At 53.1% G+C, this 14653-nt stretch overlaps 3 protein-coding genes across 5 annotated transcripts in view; 2 read left to right on the forward strand and 1 right to left on the reverse strand.

The window, feature by feature from the left end:
• Positions 1 to 183: 183 nt before the first annotated feature.
• RPS28 (ribosomal protein S28) lies at positions 184 to 1395 on the reverse strand. The gene is made up of 4 exons (XM_023197433.2): positions 990 to 1395; positions 856 to 903; positions 477 to 615; positions 184 to 311 (listed from the first exon to the last, which is right to left on the reverse strand). The coding sequence occupies exons 1-3, from the start codon at positions 1026 to 1028 to the stop codon at positions 493 to 495; spliced, it is 210 nt and encodes a 69-aa protein (XP_023053201.1). The 5' UTR covers positions 1029 to 1395; the 3' UTR covers positions 184 to 311; positions 477 to 492.
• NDUFA7 (NADH:ubiquinone oxidoreductase subunit A7) lies at positions 1142 to 9960 on the forward strand. The gene is made up of 4 exons (XM_023197432.1): positions 1142 to 1251; positions 1653 to 1702; positions 5510 to 5659; positions 9725 to 9960. Exons 1-4 carry the CDS (start codon positions 1201 to 1203, stop codon positions 9813 to 9815), a joined length of 342 nt encoding a protein of 113 aa, XP_023053200.1. The 5' UTR covers positions 1142 to 1200; the 3' UTR covers positions 9816 to 9960.
• A 2654-nt stretch (positions 9961 to 12614) lies between these two features.
• The window catches only part of CD320 (CD320 molecule), a 7274-nt gene continuing 5235 nt past the window's right edge, over positions 12615 to 14653 (forward strand). For all 3 annotated transcript variants that reach the window (XM_023197434.2, XM_023197435.2, XM_023197436.2), the window contains exon 1: positions 12615 to 13500. In XM_023197434.2, the coding sequence (XP_023053202.2) occupies positions 13140 to 13500 (361 nt within the window). In that variant the 5' untranslated portion in view covers positions 12615 to 13139. The remainder of the gene's footprint in view (positions 13501 to 14653) is intronic.

The raw sequence follows: 14653 nt of genomic DNA on the forward strand, positions 1-14653 counted from the left end.
TGTTTTGTTCGGGGTAGAGGGTGCACATATACAAACACGACCCCCGCGCCTCAAAAAAGAAAAGCTTCGTTTGGCAAGACCCCACGGCCAGGATGTCCAGAGTGGGGAGGATCGGTGACCACCTGGGAGCCACTCAAGAAACCTAGAGAAACCCTAGTCGCATAACCCAGACAAGAACCCGAGTTAACTTGAAACACAAACGCTTTATTTAAAAGGAGCATCTCAATTCCGCGTGGCAGGCAAAAAATAAAGGAGCAGATTGTGACACACCAATCCCATCGGCCAAGTGGTGGAACCCAACATCCAAGACCCTGTAAACAGAACCAAACATGAGATGCTGACAGGCCCTGCAGCAACTGGCAAACTCCCGCCTCCCTCTGGTCAGTCTCTGCTTCCCAAACCCTCTCACCCTGGGCTTAAAGAAGCCTCCCTACCACCAACCAAGGGTCTATCAAAGGGGTGTCCTCTGCACCCACCAGCGAGCAGGCAAGCTCAGCGCAACCTCCGGGCTTCTCGCTCTGACTCCAACAGGGTGAGCACGTCGCCCTCGCGCACGGGGCCTTTTACATTGCGGATGATGGAGCGGCTCGTGTCGTCCATGAATTCCACGCGCACCTACGGGTCCCCACCAGGGAGGGGAGGAAGAAGTTAGGGCGACCCGCGGAAAGGCACCGCGAAGTGGGAAGGAGATACGAATTCCGAGAACGTGTAGGACCCAGAACCCAGATCGTTAAAGGGAACCATCAGAACCCTGGGATGAAATGAGCATCGGTTCCCGGATTCCGGCTGGCAGGAACTAGGACAGGGTAGGGGGTTAGGTCCCCGGCAGTCGGCCAAATACCCCCACCCGATTACCTGTGTGCACTGTCCCTGAGAGCCGGTCCTGCCCAGGACCTTAGTGACCTGGAGGAAAGAAGCTGGGTTCAGACCTGGCCCGTTCGGCTCCTCCACTCCCTTCCCCTGCCCCCAAATTCGGGTCCCCACCTCACCCTGGCCAGCTTGATAGGCTGCACACGGCTGGTGTCCATGATGGTGGCGCGGCGGCGGTCTGGCAGAAAGAAGTCACGTGCTCCGCAGAGAGACTTTATAGGACATCCTAGCCCCGCCCACTTCTGTCTCGCGAGACCACGCCGCGTCTTTCCCAGCAGCCCCCGCGGTAGAGACGTCACTGGCGGCGCCCTTCAGCATCTCGGACGGAAGATGGCGTCCGCCACCCGTCTCATCCAGCGGCTGCGGAACTGGGCGTCTGGGGTGCGCGGGGCCGACAGGGCCGTACCATGGGGGGCTTCGGGCTCAGTGTTTCTGGACCCGCTCCTGCTCCTCACCTCCCTCCTAAACCGGGACCCTTCGCTGTCCCCGAATCTCCCTGGGAACCCTCAACTCGTAACCCCTTCAGCCCGGGACCCTCTCCTCTCCTGGGAACCACTCAGGCCTGGGATTTCCCCAGTCTCCGACCTCCTTAGCTTTAGATCTTGTGGGCCCGGACCCTGGCTTTCCTCTTCACCTGCAGAACCCACATCCCTTTCCCCGAGTGTTCATCCCCTGCCTTCCCCCAAAATGCGCATCCCCGGGCCATCCCTGGTCTCTCGCCCTGTCCTGTCCTTTCTACTGGGGTGCCTTGCAGGCCGACCTCCCCTCTCCTCTTCCCACAGCACGACCTGCAGGGGAAGCTGCAGCTGCGCTACCAAGAGATCTCCAAGCGGTGAGCAGGCCCCGCTCGCTGCCCAGCCTCTGGCTCTGTCCTTTCTCCACCAAAAACAAAATCTGTGTTCCTTTAGACCCCTGAAACGCAGGACTGATATCCTGCCACCAGTCCCCTGCCAGGCTGTGGAGGCAGAGGTTTGCCTTTAACCTTGCTGAACTCCGGAGACAGCCCTCCTGGAACAGCGAGGCCGGGCGTGCATTCTGAGTGGGAATCAGGCTAGATTTGCAGTGCTCAGTGTGACCATGTTAGTCAGTGTTATCCCCAAGCTACAGATGAAAAAAGAGGTCCAGAGAAGCTAAATCATTTGCCTGAAGTCACTCAGAAGCTAGAAAATGGCAGCGGGGACTTAACCCAGAAGTGTCCTGATTTCAGACTCATTTATATTAAAATATTAGTTGATATTTACAAGCCCCTGTCATGTATGACCTCAGCCTTGGGTTTAACTTTGTGAACCAGGAGAAGTTCTTATCCACATTCCTTTCACGGACCCCACATCCTAGGGAGAAGCTTAGTAGGGAAACAAACACAGCAGGTAGTATTGTTCTGGAATGCTTTAAAAAACAAAATGAGTGGAAGCTGGAGGGTGGCCATGTAAAGTCAGATGATTGGGAAAGATCTTTCTTCGGGAATGACAGTTGAGTCACCTGAATGATAGGAAGGACCCATTCAAAGAAGAATGATTGAAAAAGCATTCTGGTGGGGCACGGTGGCTCACGCCAGTGATCCCAGCACTTTGGGAGGCTGAGGCAGGCAGATCACGAGGTCAGGAGTTTGAGATCAGCCTGGCCAACACAGTGAAGCATAGTGAAACACCCTCTTCACTAAACATACAAAAATTAGCCAGGTGTGGTGGCGCGCGCCGGTAGTCCCAGCTACTTGGGAGGTTGAGGCAGAAGAATCGCTTGAACCCGGGAGGTGGAGGTTGCAGTGAGCTGAGAATGCACTACTGCACTCCAGCCTGGGCGACAGAACAAAACTCTGTCTCAAAAAAATTAAAAAAAAAAAAAAAAAAAAACATTCTGAGCAAAGGGAACAGGAAGGGCTAAGACGGTCAGGCTGGACAGAGCCTGAGTAGGAGGGAGGCCAGTATGGATAGAACCCATTTAGGGAAAGGGATAATGGTATAGTCTATGAAGTCAAAGGGGTAGGCAGAGGTAAGGCAGTCATTGAGGATTATAATGAAAGGAAGAAAAATAGCATTAAAATAACCAAATTTATGTGAATGCCTACATGTGAGTAATTCCAAATATTAGAAGTATCAAATTTGTTTTGTTTTCAACTTTAATGTTAAGTTCTGGGGTACATTTGCAGTTTTGTTACAAAGGTAAACATGTGCCATGGTAGTTTGCTGCAAAGATCAACCCATCACTTAGGTATTAAGCCCAGCATCCGTTAGCTAATGGCTTTGTAAAAGTTTTGACTTTTTTAGGATGACGGCGCCCTCTAGTGATTCATCTGAAAAAATTTTTTTTTTTGAGATTGAGTCTCTGTCACCCAGGCTGGAGTGTAGCAGCACAATCATAGCTCACTGCAGCCTTGAACTCCCAGGCATAAGTGATCCTCCTGTTCCAGCCTCCCAAGTAGCTGGGACTACAGGCACATATTACCGAACCTGGCTAATTTTTAAAATTTATAGAGAAGGTCTTACCATGTTGCCCAATCTGGTCTTAAACTCCTGGCCTCTGGCCAGGCACGGTGGCTCACGCGTGTAATCCCAGCACTTTGGGAGGCGGAGGCAGGGGAATCACAAGGTCAGGAGTTTGAGAACAGCCTGGCCAACATAGCAAAACCCTGTCTCTATTAAAAATACAAAAATTAAGCCGGGCGTGGTGGCTCACGCCTGTAATCCCAGCACTTTGGGAGGCCGAGGCGGGCGGATCACGAGGTCAGGAGATCGAGATCATCCTGACTAACACAGTGAAACCCCGTCTCTACTAAAAACACAAAAAATTAGCCGGGCGTGGTGGCGGGTGCCTGTAGTCCCAGCTACTTGGGAGGCTGAGGCAGGAGAATGGCGTGAACCCGGGAGGCGGAGCTTGCAGTGAGCTGAAGTCGCGCCACTGCACTCCAGCTTGGGCAACAGAGCGAGACTCCGTCTCAAAAAAAAAAAACAAAAACAAAAATTAGCTGGCATGGTGGCGCTTGCCTGTAGTCCCAGCTACTTGGAAGGCTGAGGCAGGAGAATCACTTGAACTTGGGAGGCAAAGGTTGCAGTGAGCAGAGATTGCACCACTGTACTGCAGCCTGGCGACAGAGCAAGACTCCATCTCAAAAAAAAAAAACAAAAAACAAAACAAAAAAAAACCACTCCTGGCCTCAAGCAATCCTTCTACCTTGGCCTCCCAAGGTATGAGCCACCACATCCAGCCTCCTTAAGCAAAGTCTTTCACGTAATATATTGCTTTTAATAGTAAACATTTTTTACTTTATGTTTCTTATTTTTAAAAAATGCAGTGAGTGGTGGCTCACGCCTGTAATCCCAGCACTTTGGGAGGCCAAGGTGAGAGGATAACTTAAGGCCAGGAATTCAACATCAACCTAGGCAACATAGCAAGACCCCCGACTCCACAAAAACAATAGAAAAATTAGCCAGATTTGGCAGTGTGTGCCTGTAGTTCCAGCTACTTGAGAAAAATGAGCTGGATGTGGTGGTGTGCGCCTGTAATTCCAGCTGCTTGAGAGGCTGAGGCGGGAGCATTGCTTGAGCCCAGGAGATTGAGGCTGCACTGAGCTATGATCACACCTCAAGCGATCATATGATTGCATATATCATCCAGGCTGCAGTGCATATGATCACTGCCTCAGAAAAATATTTAATTCTGGCAAAACAGTTCCCAGACAAAAAAGTAATTTAGAAACATGGCTCAGTGGAAACAGATCAATTTATGGTTTTTGCTCTTCTCTGACCCCTCTCTCTGGAAAGCCCCTCTTTTGTTTTGAGCTTTTTTTTTTTTTTTTTTGAGATGGGATCTTGCTCTGTCGCCCAGGCTGGAGTGTAGTGGTGTGATCTCAGCTCACTGCAACCTCTGCCTGCTACCACCATGCTTGGCTAATTTTTGTAGAGATGGGGTTTGCAGTGTTGGCCAGGCTGGTTTCAAACTCCTGACCTCAAGTGATCCACCCACCTTGGCCTCCCAAAGTGCTGGGATTACAGGCATGAGCCACCGTGCCCATCCTTGTTTTGAGCATTTCTTTTAAGGCCTCAGGCTTCCAGGTAAATCCAGCCCAGGGTTTAGTTCAAGCCAAGACCGAGCTCTGTTCACCCCTCTCTGGGCTCCAGAGAGGAGTTGCCTGGCAGGAAATGCAGAGATCTGGACAGGTTCCAAGGCCAAGGTGTTCTTTGAGTAATGGGCCTTGATCCTAGCAGGGTTCTCCAGAGACTTCCTGAGATCACAGGAAACGCAGGGCGTCCAGAGCCTGGCCTTAGGGGAAAAAGCCACTCAGAGTGGGCTAAATCAGGTGAGGCTGGCTGCCAAGCTCACCCATGGGGCAGGGGGCGTGGGAACATGTCCCGGGCCTTGGGAACCTCAGAAAGGGTCCTCTGTACCCATCACATTTGGGACTGATGGGGTCCCTGGGGTGGCATCTTCACATGCAGAGCAGGGGCCGCCATCTGCTTCTGGCCCCAGGACCCTTCCCCAGGCATATGTCCCTGCCAGTGTACCAAGGGACACCCCCAGCCTGTGGCCTATCCCAGTGGCTGGCTGTAGATCCCACATTTTGTGACTGAGGTGACAGGGACTCACAGCAGGGCCATGACAGTGACTGTCTCTTTGCTTCAATGCTGATGTTTTTTCCCCTCAGAACTCAGCCTCCTCCCAAGCTACCTGTGGGTCCTAGCCACAAGCTCTCCAACAATTACTATTGCACTCGCGATGGCCGCCGGGAATCTGTGCCCCCTTCCATCATCATGTCCTCGCAGAAGGCGCTGGTGTCAGGCAAGCCAGCAGAGAGGTGAGGATCTCCAGCGTTGCTCACCACAGCCCCCGCGGCCCCTCCTGCAACCCACTCTCTCTCCCCAGCTTGTGGAAAGAGTGCTTGTCAAGATCCTACTTAGTAAGCATCAATCGTATCAGGAACTGTGCTGCTGGGAGCTTTTGGTGTGAGAGCTCATTTACTTGTTTTTAGAGACAGAGTCTTGCTCTGTCGCCCAGGAGGAAGTGCAATGGCGCGATCATTGCTCACTGCAGCCTTGAACTCCTGGGCTGAAGCGATCCTCCCCTCCTTCCTTGGCCTCCCCGGTAATTGGTATTACAGATTAATGCCACCATGCTGGGTTAATTGTTTTTTTTTGGGGTAATTGGTATTACAGATTAATGCCACCATGCTGGGTTAATTTTTTTTTTTTTTTTGACAGAGTCTTGCTCTGTCGCCCAGGCTGGAGTGCAGTGGCATGATCTTGGCTCACTGCAGCCTCCGCTTCCCAGGTTCAAGTGATTCTCCTGCCTCAGCCTCCCGAGTAGCTGGGATTACAGGTGCCCACCACCACGCCCAGCTAATTTTTGTATTTTCAGTGGAGATGGGGTTTCACCATCTTGGCCAGCCTGGTCTTGAACTCCTGACCTCATGATCCACCCAGTTTGGCCTCCCAAAGTGCTGGGATTACAGGCATGAGCCACCGTGCCTGGCCTGTTTTTTTTTTTTTTTTTTTTTAGACGGAATCTTGCCGTGTTGCCCAGGCTGGAGAGCAGTGGCATGATCTCGGCTCACTGCAAGCTCCGCCTCCCAGGTTGATGTCATTCTCCTGCCTCAGCCTCCCAAGTAGCTGGGACTACAATTGCCCACCACCATGCCTGGCTAAGTTTTTGTATTTTTAGTAGAGATGGGGTTTCACCATGTTAGCCAGGATGGTCTCGATCTCCTGATCTTGTGATCCGCCTGCCTAGGCCTCCCAAAGTGCTGGAATTACAAGTGTGAGCCACTGTGCCTGACCTCCATGCTGGGTTGTTTTATTTTTAAATGTTTTGTAGAGATGGGGTCTTGCTCTGTTGCCCAGGCTGTTCTCAAACTCCTGGGCTCAAGCGATCCTCCTGCCTTGGTCTCCCGAGTAGCTGGGACTACAGGTGAGAGTCACCATGCTCAGTAAGAGCTCATTTAGTCCAACCCAGTGGAGGGTAGAAGTTAGCACCTCAGCCAGGACTGGGCATCCTACAAAACATGAAGTTCCGGGGTCCCTTCAAGGGCCTTGTGAAAAGCTGAGACATTACTGTTTATGTAACTATGAATTCTTATTTTATTTATTTATTTTGAAACAGTGTCACACTCTTGTTGCACAGGCTGGAATGCGGTGGCGCGATTTCGGCTCGCTGCAACCTCCACCTCCTAGGATCAAGCAATTCTCCTGCCTCAGCCTCCCAAGTAGCTGGGATTACAGGCACGTGCCACCACACTGGGCTAATTTTGTATTTTTAGTAGAGTTGGGGTTTCACCATGTTGGTCAGGCTGGTCTTGAACTCCTGACCTCATGTCATCTCCTGATCTTGGCCTCCCAAAGTGCTGGAATTACAGGCGTTAGCCACCACGCCTGGCCATGTATTCTTCTTAGAGAGGGAGTTGTATAAACCTTGGATTCCTCTCCAAAACTAGTTTGGTCCCTGGTTTCAGGTGCTTTCTCTTAATTAAATGGGGACTCTAATAGTATCTACTTCAGAAAGCTGTTATGAGGGTTAGTCCTCATAATTAATATTTGTAAACTCTTAGAAGGGAGCCTGGCACAGAGTCAGTGTCCTGCCTACCTCCTAATGACTCCACCAGTTAGATGGTGATGGTCCCCCTTGCAGAAGAGGAAATTGAGGCTCACAGAAACCAAGTGACTGGCCTGGGTCACACAGGCAGCGGTAAGCAGAAGCAGGATTTCTTTTTTTTTTTTTTTTGAGAGAGTCTCGCGCTGTCGCCCAGGCTGGAGTGCAGTGGTGCGATCTGAGCTCACTGCAAGCTCCGCCTCCCGGGTTCACGCCATTCTCCTGCCTCAGCCTCCCGAGTAGCTGGGATACAGGCACCCGCTGCCGCATCTGGCTAATTTTTTGTATTTTTACACGGTTTTACCGTGGAATCGATCTCCTGACCTCGTGATCCGCCCGCCTCAGCCTCCCAAAGTGCTGGGATTACAGGTGTGAGCCACCGTGCCTGGCAGCAGAAGCAGGATTTCAGACCAGTTTGCCTGGACTCCCACTGGGGTCTGGATTCTATAGACGACTCACAGTGTGGGCAGTCTCAGCCTTCTTGAGCCTTGGTTTCTTCCTGTGTAAAATAGGGATGCTAGACTTGCAGTGTGCTGAGATCTGAGAGGTGATGAGGCCAGGCAGGGCCTGCTCTGTACTTAGAACTCTGTGAATAGGCCAGATGCGGTGGTGTGTGCCTGTGATCCCAGTGACTCGGGAAGCTGAGGTGTGAGGATTGCTTGAGTTCTAGACCTGTTGGAGTAACACAGTGAGACCCTGTCTCTACTAAAAAATTTTTAGGCTGGGTATGGTAGCTCACGCCTGTAATCCCAGCACTTTGGGAGGCTGAGGTGAGTGGATCACTAGGGGTCAGGAGATCAAGAGCAGCCTGGCCAACGTGGCGAAACCCTGCCTCTACTGAAATACAAAAGTTAGGGGCAGTGTGGCTCTTGCCTGTAATCCCAGCACTTTGGGAGGCCAAGGTGGGTGTATTGTTTGAGCCCAGAAATTCAAGACCAGCCTGAGCAGCATGGTGAAACCCCATCTCTACAGAAAAATACAAAAATTAGCCGGGTGTGGTGGCGTGTGCCCGTAGTCCCAGCTACTCGAAGGGCTGAGGCAGAAGGATCTCTTGAACCTGGGAAGTCAAGTAAGCTTCATTAAGCTGAGATCGCACCCAGTGCACTCCAGCCTGGGTGACAGAGTGAGACCCTGTCTCATAAATAATAAACAAGAAAGAAAATCCAAAAATTAGCCGGGAGCGATGGTGCACACCTGTAATCCCAGCTACTTGGGAGGCTGAAGCAAGAGAATCACTCAAGCTTGGAAGGCAGAGGTTGCAGTGAACTGAGATTGTGCCACTGCACCCCAGCCTGGGCGATAGAGCAAGACTGTGTCTCAAAAAGCAAGAACTCTGAATAGTCAGTGGAGTGGTCCTTGTCACCTTCTGATTGACTGGAGTCCAGCAGCAGAGTGTGGCAAGATACCTTGTTCCCACGCAGCCCCTTGCCATACCACCAGAGATGTCTGCATTTCCCAGGGAGGCCACTTCCGCCTCTTCCACTTCCTTGAGGCTCCTGGGAGGTCCTATGCCTCTACCCCTGGGGCACCTCCTCCATCTCCCTACCCTCCTGCTTCGTTTCTTGCTTAGGCTGTGAGGTGAGTCTCTCCAGCCCTAGGCCCTACAGGCTCAGGTGGGCGGGGTGAGAGGGGAGGGTGCTCGTCTTGGACTTGTCGGCACAGGGTCTCCTGGGGGCTCCCTTTTGGCCAGCTCTGGGCCAGAGATGCGTTTTACAGTTGCCATTTGTGTGTGGATCTTCAGCCCCATCAGCCTGAGTCTTCCTGAGGGCGGTGCCTCATCTTCCTGGCTCTGTGCCCACACAGTTGCGCCTGCCATGCAGTTCTTGCCCAGTCCCTGAGGCAGGAAGAGCTGGAGGCCAGTGTCACCTGATTGCTTGGCCCTTTTGCCAGCATCCTGTTTTGAGGGGCAGCAGGAATGGGGGTGGGGGCCTTGTATACACTGGAGACCAGAAGTGGGAAGGGAGGAGCCCAGCTCTCCACAGTGGGTTCTGGGCCTGGGGGCCACGGCAGGGGGTTCACACAGGGCTCGAGGGAGAGAGGGGGCTTGCCAGCTCCCACCTGGCGTCGGCTGACCCTCTGAGGGGCCGCGTTGGAGGGGCTGGCATTCTGGAACCCCCTGCTGTCGGTCCTGCTGTCTGTCTTGCAGTCTGTCCTGCTGTCCGCCCTGCAGGTCCAGAAAGTCCCTGTGGGTGTGTTTGTACTGGGGCAGGTGTGGGTGCCCTCAGATCTTTCCACAATGTTCTTTGGAAACCCTCACTGAAGTCTTTCCCTCCTCCAGCTCTGCTGTTGCAGCCACTGAGAAGAAGGCGGTGACTCCAGCTCCTCCCATAAAGAGGTGGGAGCTGTCCTCGGACCAGCCTTACCTGTGACACCGCGCCCTCAGGGCCACCTGACTACTTTGTCTCCTTGGATTCCCTCCAGGGAGAATGTGACCTAATTTATGACAAATACCTAGAGCGCGGGTATCACTTCTAGTTTTACTTTAAAAAATAAAAAAATAGAGACAGAGTCTCACCATGTTTCCCAGGCTGAGCTTGAACTTCTGGCATCAAGTGATCCTCCTGCCTTGACCTCCCAAAGTGCTGGGATTACAGGCATGAGCCACCACACCTGGCCTGATTTTATTTTATTTTATTTATTTATTTTTTTGAGACGGAGTCTCGCTCTGTCGCCCAGGCTGGAGTGCAGTGGCCAGATCTTGGCTCACTGCAAGCTCCGCCTCCCGGGTTTACACCATTCTCCTGCCTCAGCCTCCCGAGTAGCTGGGACTACAGGCGCCCGCCACCTCACCCGGCTGGTTTTTTGTATTTTTTTAGTAGAGACGGGGTTTCACTGTGTTAGCCAAGATGGTCTCGATCTCCTGACCTCGTGATCCGCCCGTCTCGGCCTCCCAAAGTGCTGGGATTACAGGCATGAACCACCATGCCCGGCCCTGATTTTATTTTTATTTTTTAGACCTTCCTGCTGAGGCCCCTGCTTGACCTTGGTCACCCTGCAGCTCAGCGGGGAAGGCAAAGGACAGTGAGGGCTGCTCACAGGGAAGGCAGACCTAGGGCAGATCAGGAAGGGCCTCCCTGAGCCAGAAACCATTGTGCTGGGACTGTGGGATGAGAATGAGTTCGCTCCAGAAGGAAGGCAGCTGGTTCCTGGGGAGGAGACAGAAATCTGGCTGCAGGAGCCACAGTTTTGTGCTTATTGCCCAGGCTGGAGTGCAATGGTGTGATCTCAGGTCACTGCAACCTCTGCCTTCTGGGATCAAGCAATTCTCCTGCCTCATCCTCCCAAGTAGCTGGGACTACAGGTGTGTACCACCATAACCGGCTAATTTTTTTTTTTGTAGAGATGGCCAGGCTGGTCTCAAATTCCTGACCTCAGGTGATCTACCTGCCTTCGCCTCCCAAAGTGCTGGGATTACAGGTGTGAACCTGGCCCCTGATTTTAAGCAATACCCAGCTTAGTTGGATTTTGGGGTGAAATCAGTACCGAGTCTCCCAACTCTGTTGGCACTCCAAGGGTGGGAGAGACACTGTCTCTGGGTGCAGAGACCCTGGAGACAGAACTGCCGTTTTCCCCAAAGGCCAGGCTCTGACCTTGAGAGTGGTGGGAATGGGTGATCCTTCTGGGAGGTTGGACTCCAGGACCACTGCCTGTTGAGGAGCATTGATCGTGAAGACCAGTCGGGTGGGGTAAGGGGTATATGTGTGGATGCTCAGTAGTCCAGCCACAGACTTCTCACTTCATTTTTTTTTTTTTTTTTTTTTTTGAGATGGAGTTTCGCTCTTATTGCCCAGGCTGGAGTGCAATGGCATGATCACAGCTCACTGTAACCTCTACCTCCTGGGTTCAAGTGATTCTCCTGCCTCAACCTCCCAAGTAGCTGGGATTACAGGCACCTGCCACCAAGCCCAGCTAATCTTTTGTATTTTTAGTAGAGACGGAGTTTCACCATGTTGGCCAGGCTGGTCTTGAACTCCTGACCTCAGGTGATCCACCTGCCTCGGCCTCCCAAAGTGCTGGGATTACAGGTGTGAGCCACCGCACCCGGCCTTTCATCTCTTTTTTTCGTTTCTGTTTGAGACAGAGACTTGCTCTGTCACCTAGGTTGAGTGTGGTGGTGTGATCTTGGCTCACTGCAACCTCCACCTCCTGGGTTCAAGTGATTCTCTTGCTTTATTTAGCCTCCCAAGTAGCTGAGACTACGGGTGTGTGCAACCATGCCCAGCTAAATTTTTGTATTTTTAGTAGAGACAGGGTTTCACCTAGTTGGCCAGGCTGGTCTCAAACTCCTGACCTCAAGTGATCTGCCCGCCTCTGCCTGCAATGCCCAAAGTGTTGGGATTGCAGGCATGAACCACCGCGCCCGGCCTAACTTCCATCTCTTGAGGGCTCCCCCAGTCACTTCTCACATGAACCTTCCTCAGCACCTTCCCACTGAGGCCGCTGCTTGACCTTGGTCACCCTGCAGCTCAACGGGGAAGGCAAAGGACAGTGAGGGCTGCTCACAGCAAACCTAGGGCAGATCAGGAAGGGCCTCCCTGAGCCAGAAACCATTATGCTGGGGCTGTGGGATGAGAATGAGTTCGCCCCGGAAGGAAGGCAGCTGGTTCCTGGGGAGGAGACAGAAATCTGCAAAGGGAGGGTGGCCAAGTCTGGCTGCGGAAGCCACCCAGTGACCCTAAGCAGGGGAGCGTCATGGCTTCCCCAGGGCACAGCCCCGGCCCTTCAGCAGCTAGAAAAGATCTGCTGTGGATCGAGGGGGTGCTGAGCCGGCCCTGCCCTCTGGAAGGGGAAAGGCCACGGCTGAGGCAGCAGGTACAAGTGTCCCAGAGTGGGTCCTACAAAGGCTAACAGCCCAAGGCTTCCTGGAGGAGGAGGGATTCTGCTTGGGGCAAAAGGATGAATCAGATTCAGAAAGGTCAGGAGGGAGAGAAAGACCAGGCAGGGTGTGCAGAGGCCACAAGGAGGGCAAGACCCTAGGCAAGGCATGCCACTAACGGCATCTGAACCAAGTTTTATGACCACGATTTTTTTTTTCGAGATGAAGTCTGTCACCCAGGCTGGAGTTCAATGATGTGGTCTCGGCTTACTGCCTCCTGAGTAGCTGGGACTACGAGTTAGAGCCACCATGCCCAGCTAATTTTCTTTTTCTTGAGGCGGGCGGGGACTTGCTGTGTTGCCCAGGCTGATCTCCAGCTCCTGGGCTCAAGCGATATGCCCGCCTCTGCTTCCCAAAGTGCTGGGATTACACGCGTGACCCACCGCGCCCGGCCTTTATTATTAAATTTAATTAATTGATTTCCTTTCCTTTTTTTCCCCCAAGCAACCCGACTCAGAGAATGGACGTTTCATTTATTCGTTTACTCACCAAATTACTAAGAGCCTAGTGTGAGTGAGGCACTATGTGTCAGGCCCTGAGAATAAAGCGGTGAGCAATAAAAGATCCCTGCCTTCCAGTAGCTGGCATTCTATGGGGACTCGGGCAATAAACCAGAATAAGTAAATAAAATAAATTAACTGTCGGCGCCACAAAAGCAGTGAGATGAGGGAGGAAATGGGGAGTGCCTGAGGGGCGTGGCTGCCATATTAAAGAGGATCACGAGGCAGTAACATTTGCAGCAGTCCTCATATGGAACGGGAAATAATGCAAATGAACACCAGCAAATTCTTTTCCATCCCCAGAAATTTCTGACTTCATGCGGCCTCCATACCTTTCGACTGATCTCCTCACTGGGGAAAGTGGCGGACGGGCCTGTAATTCTCTTTTTCCTCCTATTCTGACATTTACGGTACGCGTAGCCGCGGGCGCAGCGGGACTCGGGGGCTTGGGCCCCGCCTCCGCCCCGCGCTTGCGCGTGCGCAGGGATAAGAGCGAGGTCTGGACTGCGCGTGGCCGGCGCAGCTGCGGGGACAGCTCGACCAGTGGCTGGATGGCGCGGGGTGGAGCGCAGCGAACAGGGGCTCTAGGCCTGGCGCTGCGGCTGCTGCTCGGCCTCGGACTAGGCCTGGAGGTCACCACCACCCCGCTTTCCACCCGGACCTCTGCCCAGGCCTCAGGTGAGTGACCCCCGCCAGCGCGGGCTCCCACCCTTCGCGAGGCTTCGCCCCGCCCGCGCGCTCCGATAACGCCTCGCCATTGGCTGCACCGCACGTCCGTCCATGACACTCCCCCAGCACGTGGACTTGGACTTCATCGCTTGCGGGAAGGCGCGCGCTGGAGCTAGGGAGACCCCATCCTGGGGGAGGGAGAGGGGGTGCCTCCACCTGCCTTTAACGGTTTTGTCCCAGTACTGCGCACCCTCTCCACACCTGCTTTGCTCTGTCGTGCCTCACTGTCACCTCCAAGCCGCCCTCCATGCCAGCGTGGTCAGGAAAGCTCTTAGCAGGTTCAAATTGTCCGACCGCTAATCACGCAGGGCGGGTCACCTGGTGCCTCTCCCACCTTTGCCTTCCAAACCCTCGTGCCCAGGCCTTGTGACCGTTCCACGACTGTCTCTCCTCCTTTGTCCTCCATCCTTGGAGAACGCGAGATCTCTTCCCCCATGCTACTCCAGGCCCTCGCAGAGACTGGGGTCACAAGTTCAATATACCCCCGTGGGCATGTTCGCCCTGGCCTAAGTGGTATTGGTAGCCAGTGGGGACGGGCTCCCTCTCTGAGGCAGCTGGGAGGGTTGAAGTCGCCTCCCTGTGCACACAGGCACTCCCAACTTGCAGCTCTGGGCTCAAGTTCACACACTTTCCAGCTCCTTTGTGCATTCCGCACTTTCTAGGTCCCAGGACTCATGCCACAGTCCCTGACATTCACACTAAATGTTCCTGGTTTTGTTTTTTTTTTTTTTTTTTTTTTTTTTAAAGGAGGCAGGGTTCACGTTAACCAAGTACAAAAGGTTTTTTTTTTGGTTTTTTTTTTTTTTTGACGGGGAGTCTTGCTCTGTCGCCCAGGCTGGGGTGCAGTACCGGGATCTCAGCTCACTGCAAGCTCCGCCTCCCAGGTTTACGCCATTCTCCTGCCTCAGCCTCCCGTGTAGCTGGGACTGCCGGCGCCCACCACCTCGCCTGGCTAGTTTTTTGTCTTTTAGTAGAGATAGGGTTTCACGTGTTAGCCAGGATGGTCTCGATCTCCTGACCTCGTGATCCGCCCGTCTCTGCCTCCCAAAGTGCTGGGATTACAGGCTTGAGCCACCACGCCCGGTTTTTTTTTTTTTTTTTT

This window comes from Piliocolobus tephrosceles, chromosome 21, assembly GCF_002776525.5.
Source record: "Piliocolobus tephrosceles isolate RC106 chromosome 21, ASM277652v3, whole genome shotgun sequence".
NCBI lineage: Eukaryota > Metazoa > Chordata > Mammalia > Primates > Cercopithecidae > Piliocolobus > Piliocolobus tephrosceles.